At 42.9% G+C, this 24,868-nt stretch overlaps 1 protein-coding gene across 1 annotated transcript in view; it reads right to left on the minus strand.

The window, feature by feature from the left end:
- LOC126187526 (uncharacterized) overlaps positions 1–24,868 on the minus strand; it is a 57,950-nt gene that overhangs the window by 16,606 nt on the left and 16,476 nt on the right. Inside the window, exons 2-3 of the mRNA XM_049928667.1 lie at positions 2,846–3,078; positions 654–899 (exon numbers count right to left, since the gene is read on the minus strand). Coding sequence (XP_049784624.1) covers positions 654–899; positions 2,846–3,078 — 479 coding nt within the window. The remainder of the gene's footprint in view (positions 1–653; positions 900–2,845; positions 3,079–24,868) is intronic.

Here is a 24,868-nt window from a genome sequence, read left to right on the forward strand (position 1 = left end):
CTGTGCTCTTTTCCAATCATTTGGAACCTTCCGTTTCTCTAGAGACTTGCGGTACACGGCTGTTAGAAGGGGGGTCAAGTTCTTTCGCGTACTCTGTGTAGAATCGAATTGGTACCCCGTCAGATCCAGTGGACTTTCCTCTGTTGACTGATTTCAGTTGCTTTTCTATTCCTTGGACACTTATTTCGATGTCAGCCATTTCTTCGTTCGTGCGGTGATTTAGAGAAGGAACTGCAGTGCGGTCTTCCTCTGTGAAACAGCTTCGGAAAAAGTTGTTTAGTATTTCATCTTTACGCTTGTCATCCTCTGTTTCAATGCCATCATCGTCCCAGAGTCTGTCTGGATATGCTGTTTCGATCTACTTACTGATTTAACGTAAGACCAGAACTTCCTAGGATTTTCTGTCAAGTCGGTACATAGAATTTTACTTTCGAATTCACTGAACGCTTCACGCATAGCCCTCCTTACGCTAACTTTGACATCGTTTAGCTTCTGTTTGTCTGAGAGGTTTTGGCTGCGTTTAAACTGAAAGGGCTTCCAGCTTCCTCATTAGTGAACACCGCTAAGAGGTATTCGGCGATGCTTGCCCACCAGCTGCCATTGCACTTTCTCCGAAAAGCCAGCGCGTCAGCAGGGGGGATACGAATACCAACCTTCTCGGCGAATTCGTCTGCAGCGCGCAGCTTGGACCGGGAGGACGTCCTAGCAGCAGAGATCTCGTCCTCGAGCGCCGCGATGCGTGCCCGGGACTCGCGGACGCGCCGCGAGCTGAAGAAGTCGTCCTCCTCGTCGGCGTCGTCGACGGAGCCGATGAGCCGCCGCCGGCCGCCGCCCGCGCGCCGGAACGGCGACGAGTCCTCGCCCTCGGCCTCGTCCAGCAGGGCCGACAGTGGCCGCCTCTGCGGCCAGAAACGAAAGCACGTTTCACCCCCAAACTTTGTCTACACTCTAGACGGTGAACTCGAACTCCACTGACAAAATTTCGGGCGTTTTACAGGAATATCTTCATACATAAAAGTAGTTTCTGGTGTGTGCCAAAGGAGTGTTGTAGGTTAATTATACAGGGTGTAAATTTTAAGTTGACGAACCAGAATAACTCGAAAAATAAGCTTCACACGAAAAAATGTGTAGAATCCAAAGCTGATTATTTTCGAGGGGGCCATGGTTTTTGAGTTATTCAAGAAAAAAGCAAATTCACATTTGTACGTTTTTCTTGAATAATTCGAAAACTATAGCCTCTAGCGAAGACGTATCCCAGTACAAAAGTTAAACACATTACATTTCCTACAAAAACGTCATGTTAATCCTGTAGGAGTAATAGTTTGCACAGAGAGAGTGAGAGAACATGAAAAACTTGCAATGGTTTTTGAAGGCATTGCGAGCTGCATAAAGCCCCTCAGTACGGGCAGCTGAATTACCCTGTATGATTCAGCACCACAGGAGGTCCTACAGCACTTCGAAGTTATGTATATCTTAGTTATTTAGTGTACACATCGTAAGTAAACCTATTAATGTGTTATCATTTAACAGATGTATGACTGTTTCTATTGGCCACCTCAGCTACCGATGCATCAGGTTTAGCGAGCCAGTCGTTGTGAGATACAGTGCCTGAGTGTGCGCCAATCCAGGAACGCATGAGTGCAGCCCTGTTCACACATTGTTATTTTGGAACATGGGAGTGACCACAGCGTAATCATCATGATGGTATAGAAGAAATGACATCATTTGGTAACTAATAACGTTGAAGTAAGCCTGGTGAAACAGTGAGTTGAAATCTTGGAGGAAAAACATAACCAAAACATCACATGACTGCATCCACACACTGGACTTCATTGAGGCACAGGTACACTCAAGGCTCAAAAAAATAAATAAATAAATAAAAATAAAAATAAAAAATAAATAAAAAAAGAGAGAGAGATTCAAATGGCTCTGAGCACTATGGGACTTAACATCTGAAGTCATCAGTCCCCTAGAACGTAGAACTACTTAAATCTAACTAACCTAAGGACATCACACACAACCATGCCCGAGGCAGTTCCGAACCCGCGGCCGTAGCAGTCGCGCAGTTCCGGACTGAAGCGCCTAGAACCGGTCGGCCACCGCGGCTGGCTACACTCAAGGGCTTGCGTCATTTACAGAGGTAAAATCTTGGCTCGTCGGTCCACATTAAACGCCTCTACTCAGCTGGGATCCAGTTTCCGTGTTGCGTGGCCCATTGAAGGTGTGCTTCAACTGCCACTGTGAACATTGGCCTTTTGAGAGGTACCTGACACCAAATCTTCACTGCATGTAAGGAAGGAACGGAGATTAGAGTTCAATGTCTAGTCGGCAGCGTGGTCGTTAGAGACGGAGCACAACGTATGATTACGAAATGATGGGGAAGGATAACGTCTGTTCACTTTTAATGCCACTATCGCAACATTCGCCCGGAGCGTCATATGGAAATCACGGAAAACCAAAATCTGGAAGGCTGGAGTTCCGTTGATAGTTTTCACGCGGAACATACTTGAGATGGACCTGCGTTCACTGACAGCAGCAATTCCTGTCATGTGTGAAACGGGTTTTCATTGACAAGGTGCGACATTCGCACAGGCATTCACCATTTCACTGCCATGACGTACGTCAGTGATGGAGTGTCACGTTACTGCCTAGTGCCAGAACTACAGCACTCTAAAGTGCTCAGTGTGCTTTGTTGGATGTGGAGAGATGTGGCGTATATTTTGTCCAGTGAACTTATGCTGAATTTGTGAATGTTGATTGCGTGTGGCTGCGATACTTTCAAACCGTTTCGAATAACAAAAATACGAGTGTAAATGGAAGAGAGGTATGACGTAATAGGTGTTACCTCTGGAAATTCTGCGTCAGGGGTGGCGCGCGACCGCGAGCCGAGCGACGCCTCTGCGTCGGCGAGAGCGCCCCGCAGCGAGGAGAGGCCGCCGGTGCCGGCTTCCGACCTGCCGGAGTACTTGCGGTCCACGTCGTCCAGCACTGGCTTGTAGTAGCGCTCGCCCGCCCGGAAGTTGCAGTCGTACACTTTGGTGCGCCGCGGCCGCGTCGAAATCCGGCTGGACATCTTGTCTGCAAAAGCACACACGTGGTAGTTCAGAAAAGCAGCCAGGTAGCACATATCGCTGTACAGTGTGTAACATAATTCAAAGTCGACTATCGATAATTAAAATTAAGTCGATCGCGATCACTAGCAACAGACGATTTAACCAGAGAGCGCACATGACTGCACAATGTATCACATAATTGCAGTGTCAACTATCAGTTATTTAATTAAGTCGATCGCGACCACTAACAACAGACTCTTTGACCTTAACCTACATTACTGGCCATTAAAATCGCTACACCAAGAAGAAATGCACATGATAAACGGGTATTCATCGGACAAATATATTATACTAGAACTGACATGTGATTACATTTTCACGTAATTTGGGTGCATAGATACTGAGGAATCAGTACCCAGAACAACCACCTCTGGCCGTAATAACGGCCTTGATATGCCTGGGCATTAAGTCAAACAGAGCTTGGATGGCGTGTACAGGTACAGTTGCCCATGGAGCTTCAACTCGATACCACAGTTCATCAAGAGTAGTGACTGGCGTATTGCGACGTGCCAGTTGCTCGATCACCATTGACCAGACGTTTTCAGTTGGTGAGAGATCTGGAGAATGTGCTGGCTACGGCAGCAGTTAAACATTTTCTGTATCCAGAAAGTCCCACACAGGATCTGCAACACGCGGTCGTGCATTATCCTGCAGAAATGTAGGGTTTCGCAGGGATCGAATGAAGGGTAGAGCCACGGGTCGTAACACATCTGAAATGTAACGTCCACTGTTCAAGGTGCCGTCAATGCGAACAAGAGGTGACAGCGACGTGTAACCAATGGCACCCCATACCATCACACCGAGCGGGGTGGCGCAGTGGTTAGACACTGGAATCGCATTCGGGAGGACGACGGTTCAATCCCGCGTCCGGCCATCCTGATTTAGGTTTTCCGTGATTTCCCTAAATCGCTCCAGGCAAATGCCGGGATGGTTCCTCTGAAAGGGCACGGCCGACTTCCTTCCCAATCCTTCCCTAATCCGATGAGACCGATGACCACGCTGTCTGGTCTCCTTCCCCAAACCAACCAACCAACCATACCATCACGCCGGGTGATACGCCAGTATGGCGATGACGAATACACGCTTCCAATGAGCGTTCACCGCGATGTCGCCAAACACGGATGCGACCATCATGATGCCGTAACAAAACCTGGATTCATCCGAAAAAATGACGTTTTGCCATTCGTGCACCCAGGTTCGCCGTTGAGTACACCATCGCAGGCGCTCCTGTCTGTGACACAGCGTCAAGGGTAACCACAGCCATGGTCTCCGAGCTGATAGTCCGTGCTGCTGCAAACGTCGTCGAACTGTTCGTGCAGATGGTTGTTGTCTTGCAAACGTTCCCATCTGTTGACTCAGGGATCGAGACGTGGCTGCACGATCCGTTGCAGCCATGCGGATAAGATGCCTGTCATCTCGACTGCTAGTGATACGAGGCCGTTGGGATCCAGCACGGCGTTCCTTATTACCCTCCTGAACCCACCGATTCCATATTCTGCTAACAGTCATTGGATCTCGAACAACGCGAACAGCAATTTCGAGGTACGATAAACCGCAATCGCGATAGACTACAATCCGAACTTCATCAAAGTCGGAAACGTGATGGTACGCATTTCTCCTGCTTACACGTGACATCACAACAACATTTCACCAGGCAACGCCGGTCAACAGCTGTTTCTGTATGAGAAATCGGTTGGAAACTTTCCTGATGTCAGCACGTTGTAGGTGTCGCCACCGGCGCCAACCTCGTGTGAATGCTCTGAAAAGCTAATCATTTGCATATCACAGCATCTTCTTCCTGTCGGTGAAAGTTCGCGTCTGTAGCACGTAATCTTCGTGGTGTAGCAAATTTTAATGGCCAGTAGTGTAAATTAAAATCAGGGTAAATTCCATTATTCGTTCAGAAGACATTTTTACAACAAGAGCGCAACATTCCTGATTCTTCGGAAATAATATTTTAAGATTCATGTAAGACGTCAATATTCCGAATGTTGAAACTAGTTAAATTCATCACCTCATATTTTGCTACTATGAAGTGAGGAACTATAATGGCGAAATATCGTAATACCGATAGTTATAATTAAAGTGCAGCTACTCTCGGGGTCCAGTCTGGGCTGTGATTATCGCAAGGCAGCGGAACTTGATATGCTGGTGCGTTATCGCAAAACCTATTTCGGCAGTAAAAATCATTAGTTCCAATTGTAGCCACCAGGGAAAATCTCCTGCTGTACACTGTTTGGTGACGGCGTGACATCCACTCTGTCACTTGACAACCCATAACGTGACTGAACAGTATGGCTATTGAGAAGACAGACAGTGCACTGGATTGAGAGAGTATCGCCGACCGAAAGGTCTCAGGGGAGGCCCGATGTCATTAAATGGTTTACAGAAGATGATAATGAAATTCTAAAACACGGATAAGCTTGGTGTGGCACCGGGAAGGGGAAGGCGTCCTATCCCAGTGGAAGTTATCGACGAGGTTGTTGTTGATGTAACTAGCTATGCAGCAAACTCCCCTGGTAGTGCTAGTGCTCGTGCAGCGTCACGAGAACTGTCCATCCTATGGTCAACAGTACGGAAATGTTTGTGGCCTGTTTTGCACTGGTGCCCGTACAAGAACCAGACGGTGCAGCAACTGAAACCCAATGATCCGCGGCAACGTTCTGAATTTTCTCTTCGCTTTCTGGCACGGGTAGTTGATGACGTGTGACCGGTCAGTATTCTGTGAAGTGACGAGACACATTTTACACTACAGTGTGCCATGAATACTCAGAATTTGGGATACTGTTAAACCGCTTATTGTTCGCGAAGAGCTATTGCACTTGCCGTAGGTGGCCGTTTGGTGTGGATTCACAAACACCTTTATTCTCAGCCAGTTCTTTTGTGAAGACAGAACACCCAGAGGGCCTGTCAAGTGTAGGGTGACGTCTGCACACTCACAGCACGTGATTCCTGTTTTGGACGAGCGCAGCTGTGTGGAAACCTTTGTTTGCATGCAACACCTCATGTCTCTCTCCCAGTGAAAGTCTGCTAATGTAAACATTCATAGGCGTGTTGCGTTTAGAGATTTTCCAGGTGCATGGTCTGCGGAATCTTCTGATCTGAATCCATATGACTCTTGGCTCTGGGGATATCGAAAAGAATGCGTTTCGAGGGATACGTTCGGTCTATACCCGATCTGATGGCCAGTATACAGGAATACGTTGCTCATATTCCACCGGAACTGATGCGAGCAACTGTTGATTTCCTCGTTTTATTTTACGGATGCAGCATTTCGTCTACGTCTCTGGTGCTTATACTGAACAACTTGTGTAAGTGGCCTTTAGTACTAAAACCAACATTATCCCTTTTTCAGTTGTTTGATCTTTTCTGTCCACGTCTCATTCTTAACCCATTACATACTTATGAAAACGTTTCTGTATGCCTTTCTTGCATTCACCACGCCGGATTTGCATCTGGTGGCCACAGTTGGAACTAATTTTTTCCAGTGTAAATCGATACCGCATTAACGCATTAAAATATGTACCAACTTTCGCTGCCATACGATAATTACAGCCGACACTGGATCTCTGTGAGAATCTGCGCTTTAATTGTAACTACGTGGTACGATAATAGTTTTCAATGGGGATCTAGTCATTTCGCTGATTCCAAAATTATTTCAAATGACAAGAGAATTTCATGATGCAACAATGAAATTTAATGAAAGTCCTCTTTTCAGAAGTAAGTTTCATTCAACTAATGCTACAGAACAAAACATCATGTGTTAGATATACAACTGTAACTTACATGCAACAGGTGAATTAATGTTAATCATTGCATTAAATTCTGTATAGATTCTGAAATATTACAGTCTCGCAAAGTTTAAGACCAGTTTTGGGATCGGCACAAAATTATGTTCAACACGAGACATTGCACTTGTCGTTTTTAATTTCGAAAGTGTTATATTGATTTCATTTTGTTAAGATAGGAACTATTTGTGACAGAAATATTTAGCTCAAATATTCTTGTTATCACTTTAATACCTAGTATATAACATGACTAATTTACTAGCCACAACTGCCTCATAAATATGTCAACCACAAAATGACTATCTTATTCCTTCGAACTGTTTCGCCTAGCAGTCATAGCATAGTTGACAGCTTCTTCGGAACAGAGCTGGCATTTTTTAGGTACTGACATCTCTAACGCCAGAATAAACACATACATATCTAAAATATTGTACAAATATAGTGAGCGTTTCAAAAACGATCTTATTACTCTGAAAATTCAAAGATACTACAGACCTAATTGTGGATTTCTTTTGTTGGAAAATAAATCAAGTTTTCAGTTATTATGCTTGACTCGCTGGCGACAGTGGCAGCAAAGATGGCTCCTTTTATTGGTTCCGAGCGTGCTCGACAAGTGTTTTGGTTTGAAGAATTAAAGCAGAATAATTTTCGTACGGAGTACAATCAACGTCCTCCCGAAAGGCCTTCCACATATGAATGAGGTAATCGTTTTGTTGAAACTGGGTGCTTGGGAAGCCAAAAAAAGTCCTTCGGCTTCACTAAAATATTCCTAGAATCGGAACAGGAGTAACATACAAGTGTGTTAATATTGTTCTGCTTCATACGAATTTGCATTCTGAAGTTGAGTGGATGAGGCGTTCATACCAGTAGCTTCCTAAACACGGGCTAGCATAGGATAGTGTGAGTCGTCACCCCGCCTTAAAGTAATTTTCTATAAGAAGCTGTTTCGATCTTCTTTTTCTAATAGCTTATCAGCGGATATATGTATCCACGCAACATTCAATCTTCCATACTGTTAGAACCATACTCTCGAAATTTCCGTGAGAGCTCTGATGGTCAGTTTTACCTATGTATGTTCCATCAGAAGTTTCAAAAAATTACGTTATTAGATTTACAGCAAACAATTCCGTATCTAAAAATTTCCTTACAAGAACAAAACGTTGGTACACACTGGAGAATGGAAGCAAAGGACTACGTCCAGCTGCACAATGCTGAGCGCCTGCTCATCCCTGCACACCGAGGCCCACGAGAAAGACAGGCCGCGGCGCGTACGTCACTACGGCAGTCCTGAACTCGCTCGCTCGCTCAGCTCAGCAGACAAAATGCGTTTCTAAGCCTGTTAACTCGCAGCTGGGCGTGTAAGTACTGACGAGAGTTAGATCTTCCACTGAAATCTGCTATTATGAAGTCTTACTGATTAACAGAACTACAACAAAATTTAATTTCAGATCAATACTCGATATAAATGGTATAACGGCTTGTTTATAGCACGTAGTCCCTTCTGCTTGACAGTACTCATTACATGCTGGAAGTGGTGCCTTATGCAACTGGTAATCACTTCAGCATGATTTTTTTTTAGTATACGCCAGTACAGCCGTAACAAATTACAAGTAGGCCCATGGACTTCCCATCATTATAGGACTAATAACTGTAAGATTCCATAATAGCGGATTCCAGTAGAAGATCCAGTTTTCGTTTGAAAGGACACGACTAGTTACGAGTTAACAGGTGTAGAAACGTAGTTTGTCTGCTGATTTGAGCGAGCGAGCGAGCGCAGGACTATTTTCGTGACGTATGTACGTGTCGCGGGCTGTCTTTTTCGTGGGCCTCGCTGTACACGTATTACACCAGCTTGATTTGCTAAGTCCTTCGGTTTCCCTAACATGCGGTACAGCGATAGATGAAGTGTGTTTGCCTTGGAGCGTGGGTAAACAAGCGTCTACGTCATGTAAACAGCACCAGGAATAGACGCACCGCACGTGAACTGCAGGCGTGCCGTAGTCGTGGTGTCTGCTTAATGAAACCACGTGTTACTGCTGGCTGCGAGCCACTGGTACACTTGAACATCCACAACCAAGTCTACAGCTATTCTCTTTAAATATTTGCACTGAACAGGGAAGAGCGTGCTGTACAGAGCAACAAATATAATAGGCTCTCCACATTCAAGGACTGAAGGTGAGAGAGATGAATGCTAACATGACATTTCGAGACATGCTGTTTTGTTTAATTTTACAGATACGAGAACCACTGGACTGGTACTTAAAAAAGAACTGAGGAGTGTGAGTTCACTCTGAAGACCGGCTTCCGCAATTTTCCAAGTCTGCTCTTAGGCGCAGTACATCAGGTGCCTTGAACTGAATTTCTTTCTATTCAAAGTTTTCAGCATATCCATGACTCCGGTCCGCAATCCAAGGAAACCAGTGACTGTTTGCGCTGAATTTCTTTATAAGCGTTTGCAGACGGGGAATGATCCTCGGGTTAGAAAAAAAACAGTTGTAGGAATATACCAGAAAATTTGCTGTTATAATCAAGCACTTACCTCACATTTCTGCTTAGAGAATATTTCTTTACCACGTTCCAGATCTTTCAATGTTACTTATATTTATTTTGACCTACATATTAACGTACTAGTGTCGTACAAGCTGATATATTTAAATAATAGTGCCATCAACATCTACATAAGACATGCCCTGGTGGATATACACCTCTTCTAGACTATTTCATGCATTACTATCTTCGGCTACATGCATCCATGTTGCTCCTCCATCTTCTCTACCATCGTCCAACAGCCTTCCATTAGATCGTAGACTCGGCCATTTCCAATCTCTTGTAATGCAGGAAAGAAATTTCTCGGTCCATCTACCATCTGTTCATAGGTACAAATGTCCTAATCAGCTCTAGTTTCTTTCCGTGACAATCGTAATTACGTTTTACATTCCAATTTGCTCTGGATTCGCCTACATCTACGCCAACTATTTCATGCGTTACCATTCATTAAAAAAGAAACTGTTTCTGCAAATAAGAATAAATACACATAATCCCAGAAGAAATTTGGCCTTTCAGCACAGGCCACGACTGCAATCCAACCATCGCCGATAAGTAACATTTACTTTAACAGACAGTCCCATCAAAGATATAATCGTGCTGAAAGGCCAATAAGAATAAAAAGCCGTATACAGTTAAGAAGGTTGATAGGGGTAAGGTTGACAAGTCGAAGAGGAACTTTTCAGAAGATGTCGATCTGAATTTTAGCCTACGAATTCTGATAGCGACGTCTCAGACATTAGCTGTTTAGGAACGGACGGCAGCTTGGCTTTCTTTATAGTAGTTTAGGGCCTGATGGACGTCTCTATGGCAAGAGGTTTCACCCTTCACCTCCTGCCAAGACGACGGTGAATGTTCACATTCGATAGTTGTCATGAATCCTGGAGGACCTCAGAAAGATGTCAACAGGTCAGACTGAACAAGATCAACAACGAATGCTATAATATTTCAAGGGCCCCCTGATCTCCCTGAAATCCATGTAAACGGATTTTTCTTTTTTTTTGTGTGTGTACCAATCCCACTAGTGTCCTGGGAAGAATATCGAAACCGGTGGTAATGAAATTCATTTCACTGTGGTCAAAAAGAGGACAACTGAAGACTGGCAGACGAGCATAATTCAATTAGGTACGACTGAAGTAAAATTGAGAGCAAATTGAACCGACCTGTTCAAATAAACGAGCACCCAAATCCTACATTTGATTTAAAATATTGAGCTATTTCTATCTGAATAACTGCAGGTAGCTATAATAATAAGATGGATTTAGTTTTCTTGAAGAATTAATTTTTATTCTTACATTTCAGTTGATACTATTGTTTATACATTTAAGTAGAATTTATATTTGTTCAAATATTATTTCTCCAGGAAATATTATTTCTTCATGGACTTTTCGGGATTTTGTTCCTCAAATATTATTTCACTGAATCTCGCATATTGTAGAAACGAATAACGTAACGACTTCTCACTATTAAGTTTCATATGACTACCTAGTGATATACGTACTGGCTTCTCAGTGGATGGACTATTAATCAATAAATTACGCAGGACTAATTAGTGGTGTGTGCGCATACATCTCAGTTGATGGGCTATCAGTCATTAACATAAGTAGAACTATCTAGTGGTGTCTGTACTGACCTTCCAGTAGATCGACTATTAACGATTAACTTACGTGTGGCTATCTAGTGATGTCTGTGTCGACATCTCAGTAGATTAACTTACACGTGGCTACCTAATGACGTATACAATGATCTCTCAATAGATGGGCTATTAACCGTTAATCATTAGCGTACATGGCCTAGGGATGTCTGTACCGATCTCTTAGTAGGTTAGCTGTTAATCATTAAGTACATAGAAAGAAGCCGGCCGGAGTGGCCATGCGGTTCTAGGCGCTACAGTCTGGAACCGAGCGACCGCTACGGTCGCAAGTTCGAATCCTGCCTCGGGCATGGGTGTGTGTGATGTCCTTAGGTTAGTTAGGTTTACTTAGTTCTAAGTTCTAGGCGACTGATGACCTCAGAAGTTAAGTCGCATAGTGCTCAGAGCCATTTGAACATAGAAAGAAACTATCATGTGTGCTTCTGCTAACAATTCTGAATAGGCTATATGAACAATAAGCGAATATTTCTAAGTTAAATACTATCATAAGGTTTTTAACACAAGCCCAGCATCGCCAGTTCTTGAAGAAAATCAGTGGATTAGGTCATATGAAAATTTCCTATTATTATTATCAACACGGGGATTGTGGAGTTTAAACAATACTGACTTCCATTGTCTTAGACAAGAACCACTATTCGAAACTATTGTCTCACGGGGACGAAAAATTTATGGGGATATTAATTCTGGCTGCCCTTCGCCTTCGTTGACGGGCTTCCAAATCCACGAACAGTCTCTGCTAAATATAAGCTGCTGTCGCAACCGTCTTCGCCGCTATTTTACAACGGCTGTGGAGGCACCAAGTGACGTATGTCTTGTTTGCATACGCAAATCGAGCGCGCAGCAGCGCTCTTCCCGTAGCAGCAGAAGCTTCCATAAATGAAGCTGTCAATATCTTGTTAGCCCGGATCACATTGCGTGCTAGCATCTGTTTATGACTACCTCACTTTCAAGAATATGCGTGAAACTTTGATAAAAAACGAAAAATATGAACAGTAGTATTAGAAATTAGACAAAAAAATATTCGTATCACATCTTTGGCTAGGAGACATCGGAAAGTTCAATCAATTTATTACCTTCAATTCTGCACGTCTGCACCATTCCTCCGCAACATGTGAGAGCTGCGGCTATATTTTTAATTGGGATAACTGTGAAAAGCGCGCGTGTAGTATACAGCTGTGTTCCGTTGTCAGTTATGAAGGAAGGGGATGAAACTCCGTCACCCACTGTTCTAGCGCACTACCAAAGGAGCCATCGATCTTAAAGTTTGTGCCAAACTGACGAATCACTATCAACAGATTCCCGGGTCCCCACTCTATGAGCAGCACTGCCGCAGCTAGAGTTTCAGAAACTACCCTCAGGCGTAATGGGAATTTTGGTAGCATTTCCCGTAGACTCGACCTGTTTGATTCTCATTTATGACAGAAAAACACTCCCACGAAATTCCAAATAAAAAATTGCAATATACCTATGAATATTAGCATTACAGTTCAATGATGCCTTAAAGCACAAACCTACGGAATTTCCTTACCCCAATCGTCTGGGAAAGAGCAAGAGGGAAGAGACCCTTCTGTTTAAAAGCATGAAATGCAATATCCAAAAAATTAAAATCTAACAAAATACGAAGAAGACTGAGTCTTAAAGTAATAAATTGGTGCTCAACCGGTAATTAAGAACTATACACCACCTCCTCTGTTGTTTCTGCCTGTGAAATCCTAGTAGGCTGGATCTTACTCACGGCCACAGGAGTCATTTGTTATTACACACAATTTTTAAAATGTAGTCTAAACCTTAAACATTTATTTTAATTGCCGGCCGGGGTGGCCGAGCGGTTCTAGGCGCTACAGTCTGGAACCGTGCGACCACTGTGTGTGATGTCCTTAGGTTAGTTAGGTTTAAGTAGTTCTAAGTTCTAGGGGACTGATGACCTCAGAAGTTGAGTCCCATAGTGCTCAGAGCCATTTGAAACATTTAGTTTAATTACTTTGCGTCACTGGAATACACAAGCAGACTAGTTCTGCCACTTTAATAATTTCACACACTTCTAAGAAAGGCAAATTTTCTACACTCCTAACATTTGTTTATTTCAAGCTTTTCGACGAGTTTTGTATTCGCTGCCATTTGATTTTTGTTGATCATACATGCGTTTGCACGTAACGTTAATAAGAGTGCGTGGTTCACGTTTTATCATGTCAGCTCGGAGGGAACCGATGTCACTTCCTTCGAATTTGATCTCACTGGTACTGAGTGTTTAAAGTTTCCCCTCCTTTCATGCTAAGCTTCCTGTCGCTACACAACCGACTTTGCCGTATTTACAATTAATTTCAGTTTAATCGTCATTATGTTTGTCTTTCTCAGTAATCTATGTATCATGTGTAACCACATGGTTTTAAATAATACAGTACCGAAATGTCACAAATTGTTTAATGTGCACATCTTTCATTATTTATACGAGGGCTATTCTGAAAGTAAGGTCCGATCGGTCGTAAAACGGAAACCACAGTGAAAATCATAAATGTTTTACTTGCAACATTTTGCTACACCTTTCAGTTACTTCTCTACATCTCTACATTATCGGCACTCCGATTTAGACATTTGTCGTAGCGCTATACCAAATTTCCAATACCCTCGTCATAGAAGACAACCGCCTGTGGTTTCCGCCATTTCTCTATGCTGGTCTGCAGTCTGTTGTTTGTGCCAAAAGGTTGTCTTCATAGCCAGCGGTTCATGTGAACAGAGATGAACATTAGTGAGAGCCAAGTCCTGGCTGTACGAGTATGGTGGGTGATCAAACACTTCCCATCGAAAACGCTGCAGGAGCGTCCTCATGGCTCCTGCAGTGCGCGGCCAAGCATTGTCTCGCAGAATGATACTACAGGTGTGTTATGTGGGGTTGCATGAAATCAGGCGAAACCTCGCTGCAGGTATCCATATTTGCCGGTGTACATTACTATTCCAGGCACTTTTAAGTGCTCACTGTGTACTCAGAACTGAAAAGAGTGACGTGACGTGATCGGCAGTCATACTAGATGCACTGCACAACACGTCTGTGCAAAGATTCATTGGGTTTTCACTGTCGTTTCCATTTTGTGACCTATCGGGCCTTACTTTCCAAACAGTCCTCGTCTATCACATTATGTATCATTTTACATGGGACCAAACAGTCCTCATCCATCACATCATGTTTCATTTTACACATATAGAAAACATGTTTAATAGCCGAAATGAAAATTTCACTCTCCAGCAGAGTGTGCACTGATATGAAAATTATTAGGGGATTAAAACTGTGTACCGGACCATGACTCGAACTTTGGATTATTGCCTTTCGCATGCAAGTGTTCTACTGCTTTCTGTCACACTTGCTGGAGAAAGGCAAACGTCCCACGTTCGAGTCTTGGTCTGTCATATAAATTTTAACATTTTTAACTTTAGAAATTTATTTGATTGGAAGCGCTGGTAGCTTAGAAAGAACAGCTCCACTGAAATATAACTAGAGACTAATGCACTACTAAACCCAAGCATCTATGCCTTCAGGAGATGTGGACTGGAGAAAAATATACATCAAATATATGGGAAAAGTCATGGCATTCACTGAGGACTTCAATGAAGTCAGTAATAGTGTAAAATTTATTTCACTGTGTAAAGATATCAGCGCAAAACAGTTTGTAAATCTAAAAAACACTTTTCTTTAGTTTTCCAACATCTAAAAGTCAAAGTAATTTGTGAGACTAAGCAAACGTGCTAGTTAGCATATACCATTACTAAGTACACTAATAGTTCTACAGTGTGTGAACATGTTATAATTCAGACGGGGTCAGTATAAGTATTTGATGCATGTTCCAGAAGTTGATTCTATCAAAGTAGAATGACAAGTATATGTCTGTTATGTGTAGTGGGGTAGAAAATAACCGTTTGTTGTACGTTAAACATGCACAAATATTGTGCATTTGGTGGTGAAGAAAGGCTGCACATTATACACTCATCTTTCAACGCTGATACGTAAAATTAAAAAAAAAAATCAAAAAACTGTGCAAGTGCGAATAGTTCTCGCTCTCTGGGGGCTCCATACAATCTTATTTGTGCATATACATAGTTTATCCATCCTGGGAATCGAGAATCTCTACGATATTTGCCAGTTATGGACATTGATACTGGCAAGGTAAGGCCTCTGGGAATCCAAGACTTTCGAGAATGTTTTAATTTTCAATTTGATGTCGGGTAAAAAATGGCAAAATAAATATGTTTTTTTTCGTCTGATATAGTTGCAAACTAACAATTTTCCGATTTCTTTTCCTTTACTGGAACTTTGAATCCTTCCTTCTCTCAAATTTCGTGATTCTAAAACAACGGGAAGTACCCTACAGGTTTTGATCATGGAGTTTGCGAGTGTAAAAATATGTGATATAAATGGTCGCATCTTTTGAGTACACTGACTTAGAGGCTTCAATTTTTACACCACCAACGGACGATAGACCTTAGAATGTGACATAATTTTCAACTTTGTATGTCTGTCTGTTCCCAATAAAAAGAGTTTTTAACAGTCGGAGAGGCAACACACAAACAGACAGGCAAGCGAGCAACGAACTGATCCTACGAGAGCTATTCGGAAAGTGAGGTCAGATAGCTCACGAAATGGAAACGACAGAGAAAATCCGATGACGTTTTGTACAGATGTGTTGAGCAGTGTCTCTAGTATGCCTATCGATTGCGTCACGTCGCTCTTTTCAGTTATGAGCACACAGTAGCGCCTAAAGATGCCTAAAACTATAGTGTCCTTAGCCAAAAATGAATATTCGCTGCGAGGTTTCGCCTGATTTCATGCAATCCCACATAACATACCTGTCATGAATTTCAATTCTCGGCTGCACACTGCACTCTGCTGCGTTTTTGGTGGGAAATTGTATGATCAACCACCATACTGTCCGGAATTGGCTCTCTCTAATGTTCACCTCTGCTCACGTGAACCACTGGCTGTGAGGACTACATTTTGGCACAGACAACGGACTATAGACAATCGTAGAGAATTGGCGGAAAGCACAGGCAGTTGCCTTCTACGACGACGGTTTTGGAAAATTGGTTCAACACTGCAGCAAATGTCTAAGTCGAAGTTGTGACTGTGTAGAGAAGCAGCTGAAAGGTGTGACAAACTGTATCAAATAAAACATTTTTGATTTTTACTGCAGTTTCCATTTCACGAGCGATCGGACTTACTTTCCCAACAGCTTTCGTATAACGTAAAATACAGTGTGATTCAGCTCCCCCAAAGTATGGTTTTTATGTAATCGGCAGTACCTTCAAATGCCAGGCATACATTTTCATACTGTCTCGCTCGCTGCTCGGAAACTGTTAGTCCTACAGAAAAATGAACAGGACCTTTTCGTAGGAAATTTAATGTGGTAAAATTTTGTGTTCGCTAGAAGCCATAGTTTCCAAATTATTAAAGGAAAATGTACAAAACTGATCTTCAAACGCATTTTTTCTTGAATAGCTCGAAAACTGTGACCTCCAGCGAGAACATAGCCCAGTACAAAATTTAGCAACATTAAATTTTCTGCCAAAATGTCCTGTTCATATAAAAATCTCTATCGTTTTTGAAGCTGCATAAAACAAATAGATAGAGGCAACCGAATCACCCCGTGTAATGAGATATACAAACATTACCAGCAGTTCCAGGAATCTGAAATGTGGCCTCTTTGTAATTTAGTGATTTGAGTGTTAGAATTACTAACGTACGTTTCTGAATTTTGGCGCACGTTTTGTCAATGTTAGGGCTAATCCTGACAGAATTTACTGTTTCAACTAGGAGATATGTTTTATTTTGTTTTAGCTACCTATCGCGTCTAGTAATGAAATTTTGTTCATGTATTTTATTACAAAATGTTCCGAAATAATATTTATTTCATACTCGCTGTTTTATATCGAAGAGCTTTCTTTTTTACGTTTCTGTGAGTATCGCTCTCGCACAACAACCTTCACATCAAATCTTATCCATATTTTGAATCTTACTGTTGTGTCTTCATACGTACAGCTACGTCAGACAAGTGTGTCTCATACTGTATGTTAGATTTGAAATACGAACCTTTTGCTATTTTGGTACGATAGGCATCCAAACTGTACATAATGACGTTAAACAAATAATATAATATTTTGGTTCATACCCATCATACGACTGAGCTATGGAATCATTGATATAAAAGTTATACAACTGACAGATGAGCTTCTATCTCTTCAACAAGATTTACTTATTTTTCATGAAAACAATTCATAGCAAAATAAGAAACAATTCCAATTATAGCACTTCAGGACGTTCAAGCTCGCCAAGTATAAGAAAGTATATCAATGGTTAGCTGTATTAACTTCATGCACATCAGAATATTAGCGAGAGAAATTGGAAGTGATTATCTTTGACCTCATCCACGAGGAGAAAGGATCATTACTGAAGGAAGTACTTTTCTCGAAAATTACACGTACAGAAGGGAACTAAAGAAATTATTCTACGCGTAATGCTGTGAACGAAATGCAGGCCAGTATTAAGCTCGATTCCGGAATCTAGCACTAGAGCAGTTTCGAGTAGCTTTCCGTGGTACTACGGTAAGCATATGTTATAATACCAACTAAATTAAAACATTGAAAGTTATAGACACCATTCACTAGTAATGTTTTCTGCCATGACGATCTTATTATTTTTGAGACGACCTGCGTGTGGGATTTGAATCGCTGGCACTGGCACTTTACTTGGTTACTAACCCCCCCCCCCCCCATATAGAATTAGAAATAAAATATATAACGCCTGTTTTCTCCCATTTATTTCTGGTTTATTCGAGGTGGTTGCTGAATAAAATTAAGTTTCTAAGGTGAGCGACATCTAAAAATATTATTCTTTTCATCGGCTTCGTTCCCTCCAGATGCTACTGACGTTTCCTATATTTCATTTTATTGTCAATGATTAGCAGGGATACTTACAACCTAATTTTTGTAGTGTATTTCTGTATTTAAAAAATTGTTGTGATGTTACTATTTACTTTTAGTTAATTTCATTAATTTTGCTTATGAAGCTGCATTTACGCATGAGGTCTTTCAGAGATTATTTTCTCTATGTATTATTCACCCTAATATTTCTCGAGAGTATTTTATCTCTCAGATAGCCTTACGCCACATAAACGATTACTTTATAATGCCCGTTCATCACTTGTGTCCAACGACGTCTTATACGTAGGACCAAGCCGTGCTACGTCCGGAGGCTAATGGCCTATGGGAACAACAGTGCCACGTATTATCATTGTATAGAGGCACGTATCAAATGGCTGGCTGACTTCATACATTATTTTGAACAGGCGTGAATGCAAAGTAATTTGTGTATACGTGTCCTTCATAGAACAAATCTGCGCCTCCTCCCCTCCCCACCCGCGCCCTCACTCACATACACATACACACACACACACACTCACACACACACACACAGAGGCGCGCACGCGAAACTCCACCACGAAAAACTACTACTCTTGTTACTTTTTACAGCAATTTAGCAAATTTTATAATTTTTTATGTAGCTTTAATAAAATTGAAGCATTATTGAAAAGTAAAACTTAAATGAACCACATTGATGATAAATATGGCACACACTCAGTTGAATGTATAAACTTTCTGAAAAAAACTGAAAGTAAAACAAAGTCTGTACGGTATGTTACTGTTCATGACAGCTGCTGAGCACTGGATTTAGTATATTTAGAATCTAATAAAAAACAGATTTTATATGTTCCAGTTCCTTACTAATTATTGCTAGTGCACAAATTAGTAGTTAGGTATAAAAGAAATAGCCTGTAATAATGAACTGGCATTATATCCTCTTCTAGGATTTGTGGTTTTTTAAAATAATTTTACGTTACATATCTTTCCTTTGAGCGAAGAAACTTCGCTCGTTCCATCATCGAAATCAATTCGAAAAGACAGCTGAATTTGGCTGTCATCCTCCACCTACAGGTGTATTGTGTATTTAAACCGGGGACCTAGAAACGACGGAGAGGCTTCGTCCCGCCGAAGCCCTCAGTGGTTCACAACCCCACAACAGGCCCCCACCGCCACCCCACACCGAACACCAGGGTTATTGTGCGGTTCGGCTCCCCGTGGACCCCATCCGGGAACATCTCATACCAAACGAGTGTGACCCCAAATGTTTGCGTGGTAGAGTAATTATGGTGTACGCATACGTGGACACAGTGTTTGCGCAGCAATTGCCGACATAGTGTAACTGAGGCGGAATAAGGGGAACCAGCCCGCATTCGCCGAGGTAGATGGTTCAAAATGGTTCAAATAGCTGTAAGCACTATGGGACTTAACATCTGAGGTCATCAGTCCCCTAGAACTTAGGACAACTTAAACCTAACTAACCTAATGACATCACACACATCCATGCCCGAGGCAGGATTCGAACCTGCGACCGTAGCGGTCGCGCGGTTCCAGACTGTAGCGCTTAGAACCGCTCGGCCACTCTGGCCGGCGCTCGCTTCGAAACAGGTTTATAAATTAATTAACAGTACGACATTGCAGTAGCTACATAATGGTTACTATAGTGCTGTACACAGTATTATTATTATTAATATTTCCTTCCTTTCTCAGACATTATGTCTGGTTAAAAATGGAAAGTGACTTCCATTTTCCATCGTGACTTCCTTTTAACACAGGAAAAAAATAGCGACATGCTTTAACTCTTGAGGAAACATTATGTAAGTGGCAGGAATAAGTGCTTCGGCATTATCTTAAAAGGAGCAGGGCACTTTGCCGGTACGGGGCAGAGCAGTTTGTTCTATAGGGGGACGGCAGGGACAGGGAAGGAGATATGAATGTTTCTGTTTTATAGATAGGATCACCTAGAGACTGGATAGGTGAGACCTTATCTTTCGATTATTTGAGATGGCTGGCATTTAATTGCTGACGCGAAGTAATGGAGCGTTTGAACTCTGAGCAGACGAAGTAAACACTGAAACTTGTTTTCTTTCGTAGTCAACAAATAAATAAGAACGAAGCAATTGGTGTTTGAAGAAGAGAAAAGATAAGAGGACATTATATTGATTCTGTAGCCATCACGTACTAGAATGACGTCACTAGAACGTTGCCAGTCGTGACAATAGAAAATTCCAAAAATTCCGGCGAAACATTTCGTTCGCCACTTCTAATTCTGAGTGGTAACGGGCAGTGGAATAAAACTGCAAATAAATTATTTTAAGACATGCCCTGAAGCGACAGGTGGTGGAACGTGGGGTTTAAGAGCGTTTATTCGTGTACGGGTGAGTGCAGGCTATTTTAATAAGGCGGTAAGCCGTGCGGTAACCTCGATGTTTGCCGGGATGGCAGACATACCTGCTGGCAGCTCGGCTGTCCCCTCTCGACGTAAACGCTCGGAGGGCGGCCTCTTCTCAATATAGAGCGGGCCTTCCTCCTGGCTGGCGTTATATTTAGCGGACCCCCGCGTCGACCCGTTTATTCGGCGCTCGCCGCACCTTGAACGTCTCTTCTGTTCACTCACGCTGAGTGCCACAGGCTAAATCCCTGCTGCTTCCCTGTGTCGCTCGTTACAGGCGCTAAGGAAATGCTATACGGTCGTCACTGGCTTGACGTCGCTGAACTGTGACTAGCGAAGCGATAAGGTAAAATAGGGAAAAACTTGTAACACCCATCCCCTATTCTTTAAGGAATCAGACTTGCATGTACGAAACAGCTTCAAACCTCTCATTGCGTTAGAGATGAGTTAATGTCCTAAACATTTACATTAAGAGTGTAATGTGTCACATATCCCACGTTAAGCACGTAAAACCAATATGGTTGCAGGCGAAAAACCATAATTATGTTGGTTTTGTTAGTTTTGGATTATTTATCCACAGAACAATGAAAAAATCAAAACCACAACTTTGAAATTATGTTTAAAGTTTGTTCGAAATCGCTAAGTGCTCTCACGACGATCTATTGATACGTAATCAGCATGGTTTCAGAAAACATCGTTCTTGTGCAACGCAGCGAGCTCTTTATTCGCACGAAGTAATGGCCGCTATCAACAGAGGATCTCAAGTTGATTCCGTATTTCTAGATTTCCGGAAAGCTTTTGACACCGTTCCTCACAAGTGACTTCTAATCAAGCTGCGGGCCTATGGAGTATCGCCTCAGTTGTGCGACTGGATTCGTGATTTCTTGTCAGGAAGGTCGCAGTTCGTATTAACAGACGGCAAATCATTGTGTAAAATTGAAGTGATATCAGGTGTTCCCCAGGGAAGCGTCCTGGGACCTCTGCTGTTCTTGATCTATATAAATGACCTGGGTGACAATCTGAGCAGTTCTCTTAGGTTGTTCGCAGATGATGCTGTAATTTACCGTCTAGTAAGGTCATCCGAAGACCAGTATCAGATGCAAAGCGGTTTAGAAAAGATTGCTGTATGGTGTGGCAGGTGGCAGTTGACGCTAAATAACGGAAAGTGTGAGGTGATCCACATGAGTTCCAAAAGAAACCCGTTGCAATTCTCAAGGCTGTCAATTCAACTAAGTACCAGGGTGTTAAAATTACGAACAACTTCAGTTGCAAAGATCACATAGATAATATTGTGAGGAAGGCGAGCCAAAGGTTGCGTTTCATTGGCAGGACACGTAGAGGATGCAACAAGTCCACTAAAGAGACAGCTTACACTACACTCGTTCGTCCTCTGTTAGAATACTGCTGCGCGGTGTGGGACCCTTACCAGGTGGGATTGACGGAGGACATCGAAAGGGTGCAAAAAAGGGCAGCTCGTTTTGTATTATCACGTAATAGAGGAGAGAGTGTGGCAGATAAGATACGCGAGTTGGGATGGAAGTCATTAAAGCAAAGACGTTTTTCGTCGCGGCGAGATCTATTTACGAAATTTCAGTCACCAACTTTCTCTTTCGAATGCGAAAATATTTTGTTGAGCCCAACCTACATAGGTAGGAATGATCATCAAAATAAAATAAGAGAAATCATAGCTCGAACAGAAAGGTTTAGGTGTTCGTTTTTCCCGCGCGCTGTTCGGGAGTGGAATGGTAGAGAGATAGTATGATTGTGGTTCGATGAACCCTCTGCCAAGCACTTAAATGTGAATTGCAGAGTAATCATGTAGATGTAGATGTAGATTTCCATATTCCAGAAACCACATAGACGTCAAACTGTTATGAGCATGTGAACGCCATCGTCAGCACGCTGACTGACATGATACATGGCGAGGAATGTAATAATGGGCGTCCAAAATATATACGGAACGATTAAATATACCGAGATTCGCTTTTCGTCACATTAAAGCGGACGACGTAGCAAATTTTCTGACGTACGCAAGTAATTCTTAACGTTACAAGCTGCCGAAACATGATTTTTTTTCTGTACGACTGGAAATAATTTTCAAACATGACTTCAATAACACAACGTGTGGGGTTTTATCATATACTAACTAGGCAACAGCACAATAAACCGTTGTCCCGCCGGCAGGAGAAGAGGTCTCACAAACGTATGCGACCTATGTCCTCAATTATTTGCTATACGTATTCCAATCTCTGTCTTCCTCTACAGTTTTCACCGTCTACCGTTCCCTGTAACACCGTGGAAGTTTTCCCTGATGTCTTAATAGATGTCATATCGTCCTGTCCCTTCTTCTTGTCAGTGTTTTCCATATATTACCTTCCCGCCGACTCTGCGGAAATCTCCTCATTGCATTCCTTATCAGTCTACCTAATTTTCAACATATTTCTGTAGCACTACATCCCGAATGCTTCAATTCTCTTCTTCTCCGGTTTCCCACGGTCGATGTTTCACTACCACATACTGCAGTGCTCCAAACATGCATTCTCAGAAACCTCTTTCTTAAATTAAGGCCTATGTTCGATACTTGTAGACTTCTCTCGGCCAGGAATGACCTTTGGGTGGGTGCTAGTCTGATTTTTATGTCTTTCTTATTCTGTCCATCGTGGATTATTTTGCTGCCTAGGTAGCAGAATTCTTTAATTTCATCTACTTCGTGATCACCAGTACTGATGTTTAGTATCTCACTATTCTCATTTTTTTTGTTACTTCTCATTACTTTCGTCTTTCTTTACTCTCAGTCCGTATTCTGTACTCATTAGACTGTTCAGTCCCCTCAACATATCCTGTAATTCCTTTTCTCTATCACTGAGGATAACAATGTCAGTAGCGAATCTTATCACTGATATTGTTTCACCTTGAATTTTAATCACACTCTTGAACCTTTCTTTTGTTTACATCGTCGCTTCTTCGGTGTATATATTGAACAGCAGGGCCGAAAGACTAAATCCCTATATCCTTTTTAAGCCAAGCAATTCGTCCTTGGTCTTCCAATCCTATTGATATTTCTTAGTTCTTGAATATATTGTATATTACCACTCTTTCCCTATAGGTTACCGATAGTTTCCTCAGAATTTCGAACATCTTGCACCATTTTACATGTCGAACGCTTTTTCCATGTCGACAGATCATATGAGTGTGTTTCCCTAAAGCCAAACTGATTGTCTTATAAAAGAACCTCAATTTTCTTTTCCGTTCTTCTATATACACTCCTGGAAATTGAAATAAGAACACCGTGAATTCATTGTCCCAGGAAGGGGAAACTTTATTGACACATTCCTGGGGTCAGATACATCACATGATCACACTGACAGAACCACAGGCACATAGACACAGGCAACAGAGCATGCACAATGTCGGCACTAGTACAGTGTATATCCACCTTTCGCAGCAATGCAGGCTGCTATTCTCCCATGGAGACGATCGTAGAGATGCTGGATGTAGTCCTGTGGAACGGCTTGCCATGCCATTTCCACCTGGCGCCTCAGTTGGACCAGCGTTCGTGCTGGACGTGCAGACCGCGTGAGACGACGCTTCATCCAGTCCCAAACATGCTCAATGTGGGACAGATCCGGAGATCTTGCTGGCCAGGGTAGTTGACTTACACCTTCTAGAGCACGTTGGGTGGCACGGGATACATGCGGACGTGCATTGTCCTGTTGGAACAGCAAGTTCCCTTGCCGGTCTAGGAATGGTAGAACGATGGGTTCGATGACGGTTTGGATGTACCGTGCACTATTCAGTGTCCCCTCGACGATCACCAGTGGTGTACGGCCAGTGTAGGAGATCGCTCCCCACACCATGATGCCGGGTATTGGTCCTGTGTGCCTCGGTCGTGTGCAGTCCTGATTGTGGCGCTCACCTGCACGGCGCCAAACACGCATACGACCATCATTGGCACCAAGGCAGAAGCGACTCTCATCGCTGAAGACGACACGTCTCCATTCGTCCCTCCATTCACGCCTGTCGCGACACCACTGGAGGCGGGCTGCACGATGTTGGGGCGTGAGCGGAAGACGGCCTAACGGTGTGCGGGACCGTAGCCCAGCTTCATGGAGACGGTTGCGAATGGTCCTCGCCGATACCCCAGGAGCAACAGTGTCCCTAATTTGCCGGGAAGTGGCGGTGCGGTCCCCTACGGCACTGCGTAGGATCCTACGGTCTTGGCGTGCATCCGTGCGTCGCTGCGGTCCGGTCCCAGGTCGACGGGCACGTGCACCTTCCGCCGACCACTGGCGACAACATCGATGTACTGTGGAGACCTCACGCCCCACGTGTTGAGCAATTCGGCGGTACGTCCACCCGGCCTCCCGCATGCCCACTATACGCCCTCGCTCAAAGTCCGTCAACTGCACATACGGTTCACGTCCACGCTGTCGCGGCATGCTACCAGTGTTAAAGACTGCGATGGAGCTCCGTA

Source organism: Schistocerca cancellata, chromosome 5 (assembly GCF_023864275.1).
Source record: "Schistocerca cancellata isolate TAMUIC-IGC-003103 chromosome 5, iqSchCanc2.1, whole genome shotgun sequence".
Taxonomy (NCBI): Eukaryota; Metazoa; Arthropoda; class Insecta; order Orthoptera; family Acrididae; genus Schistocerca; species Schistocerca cancellata.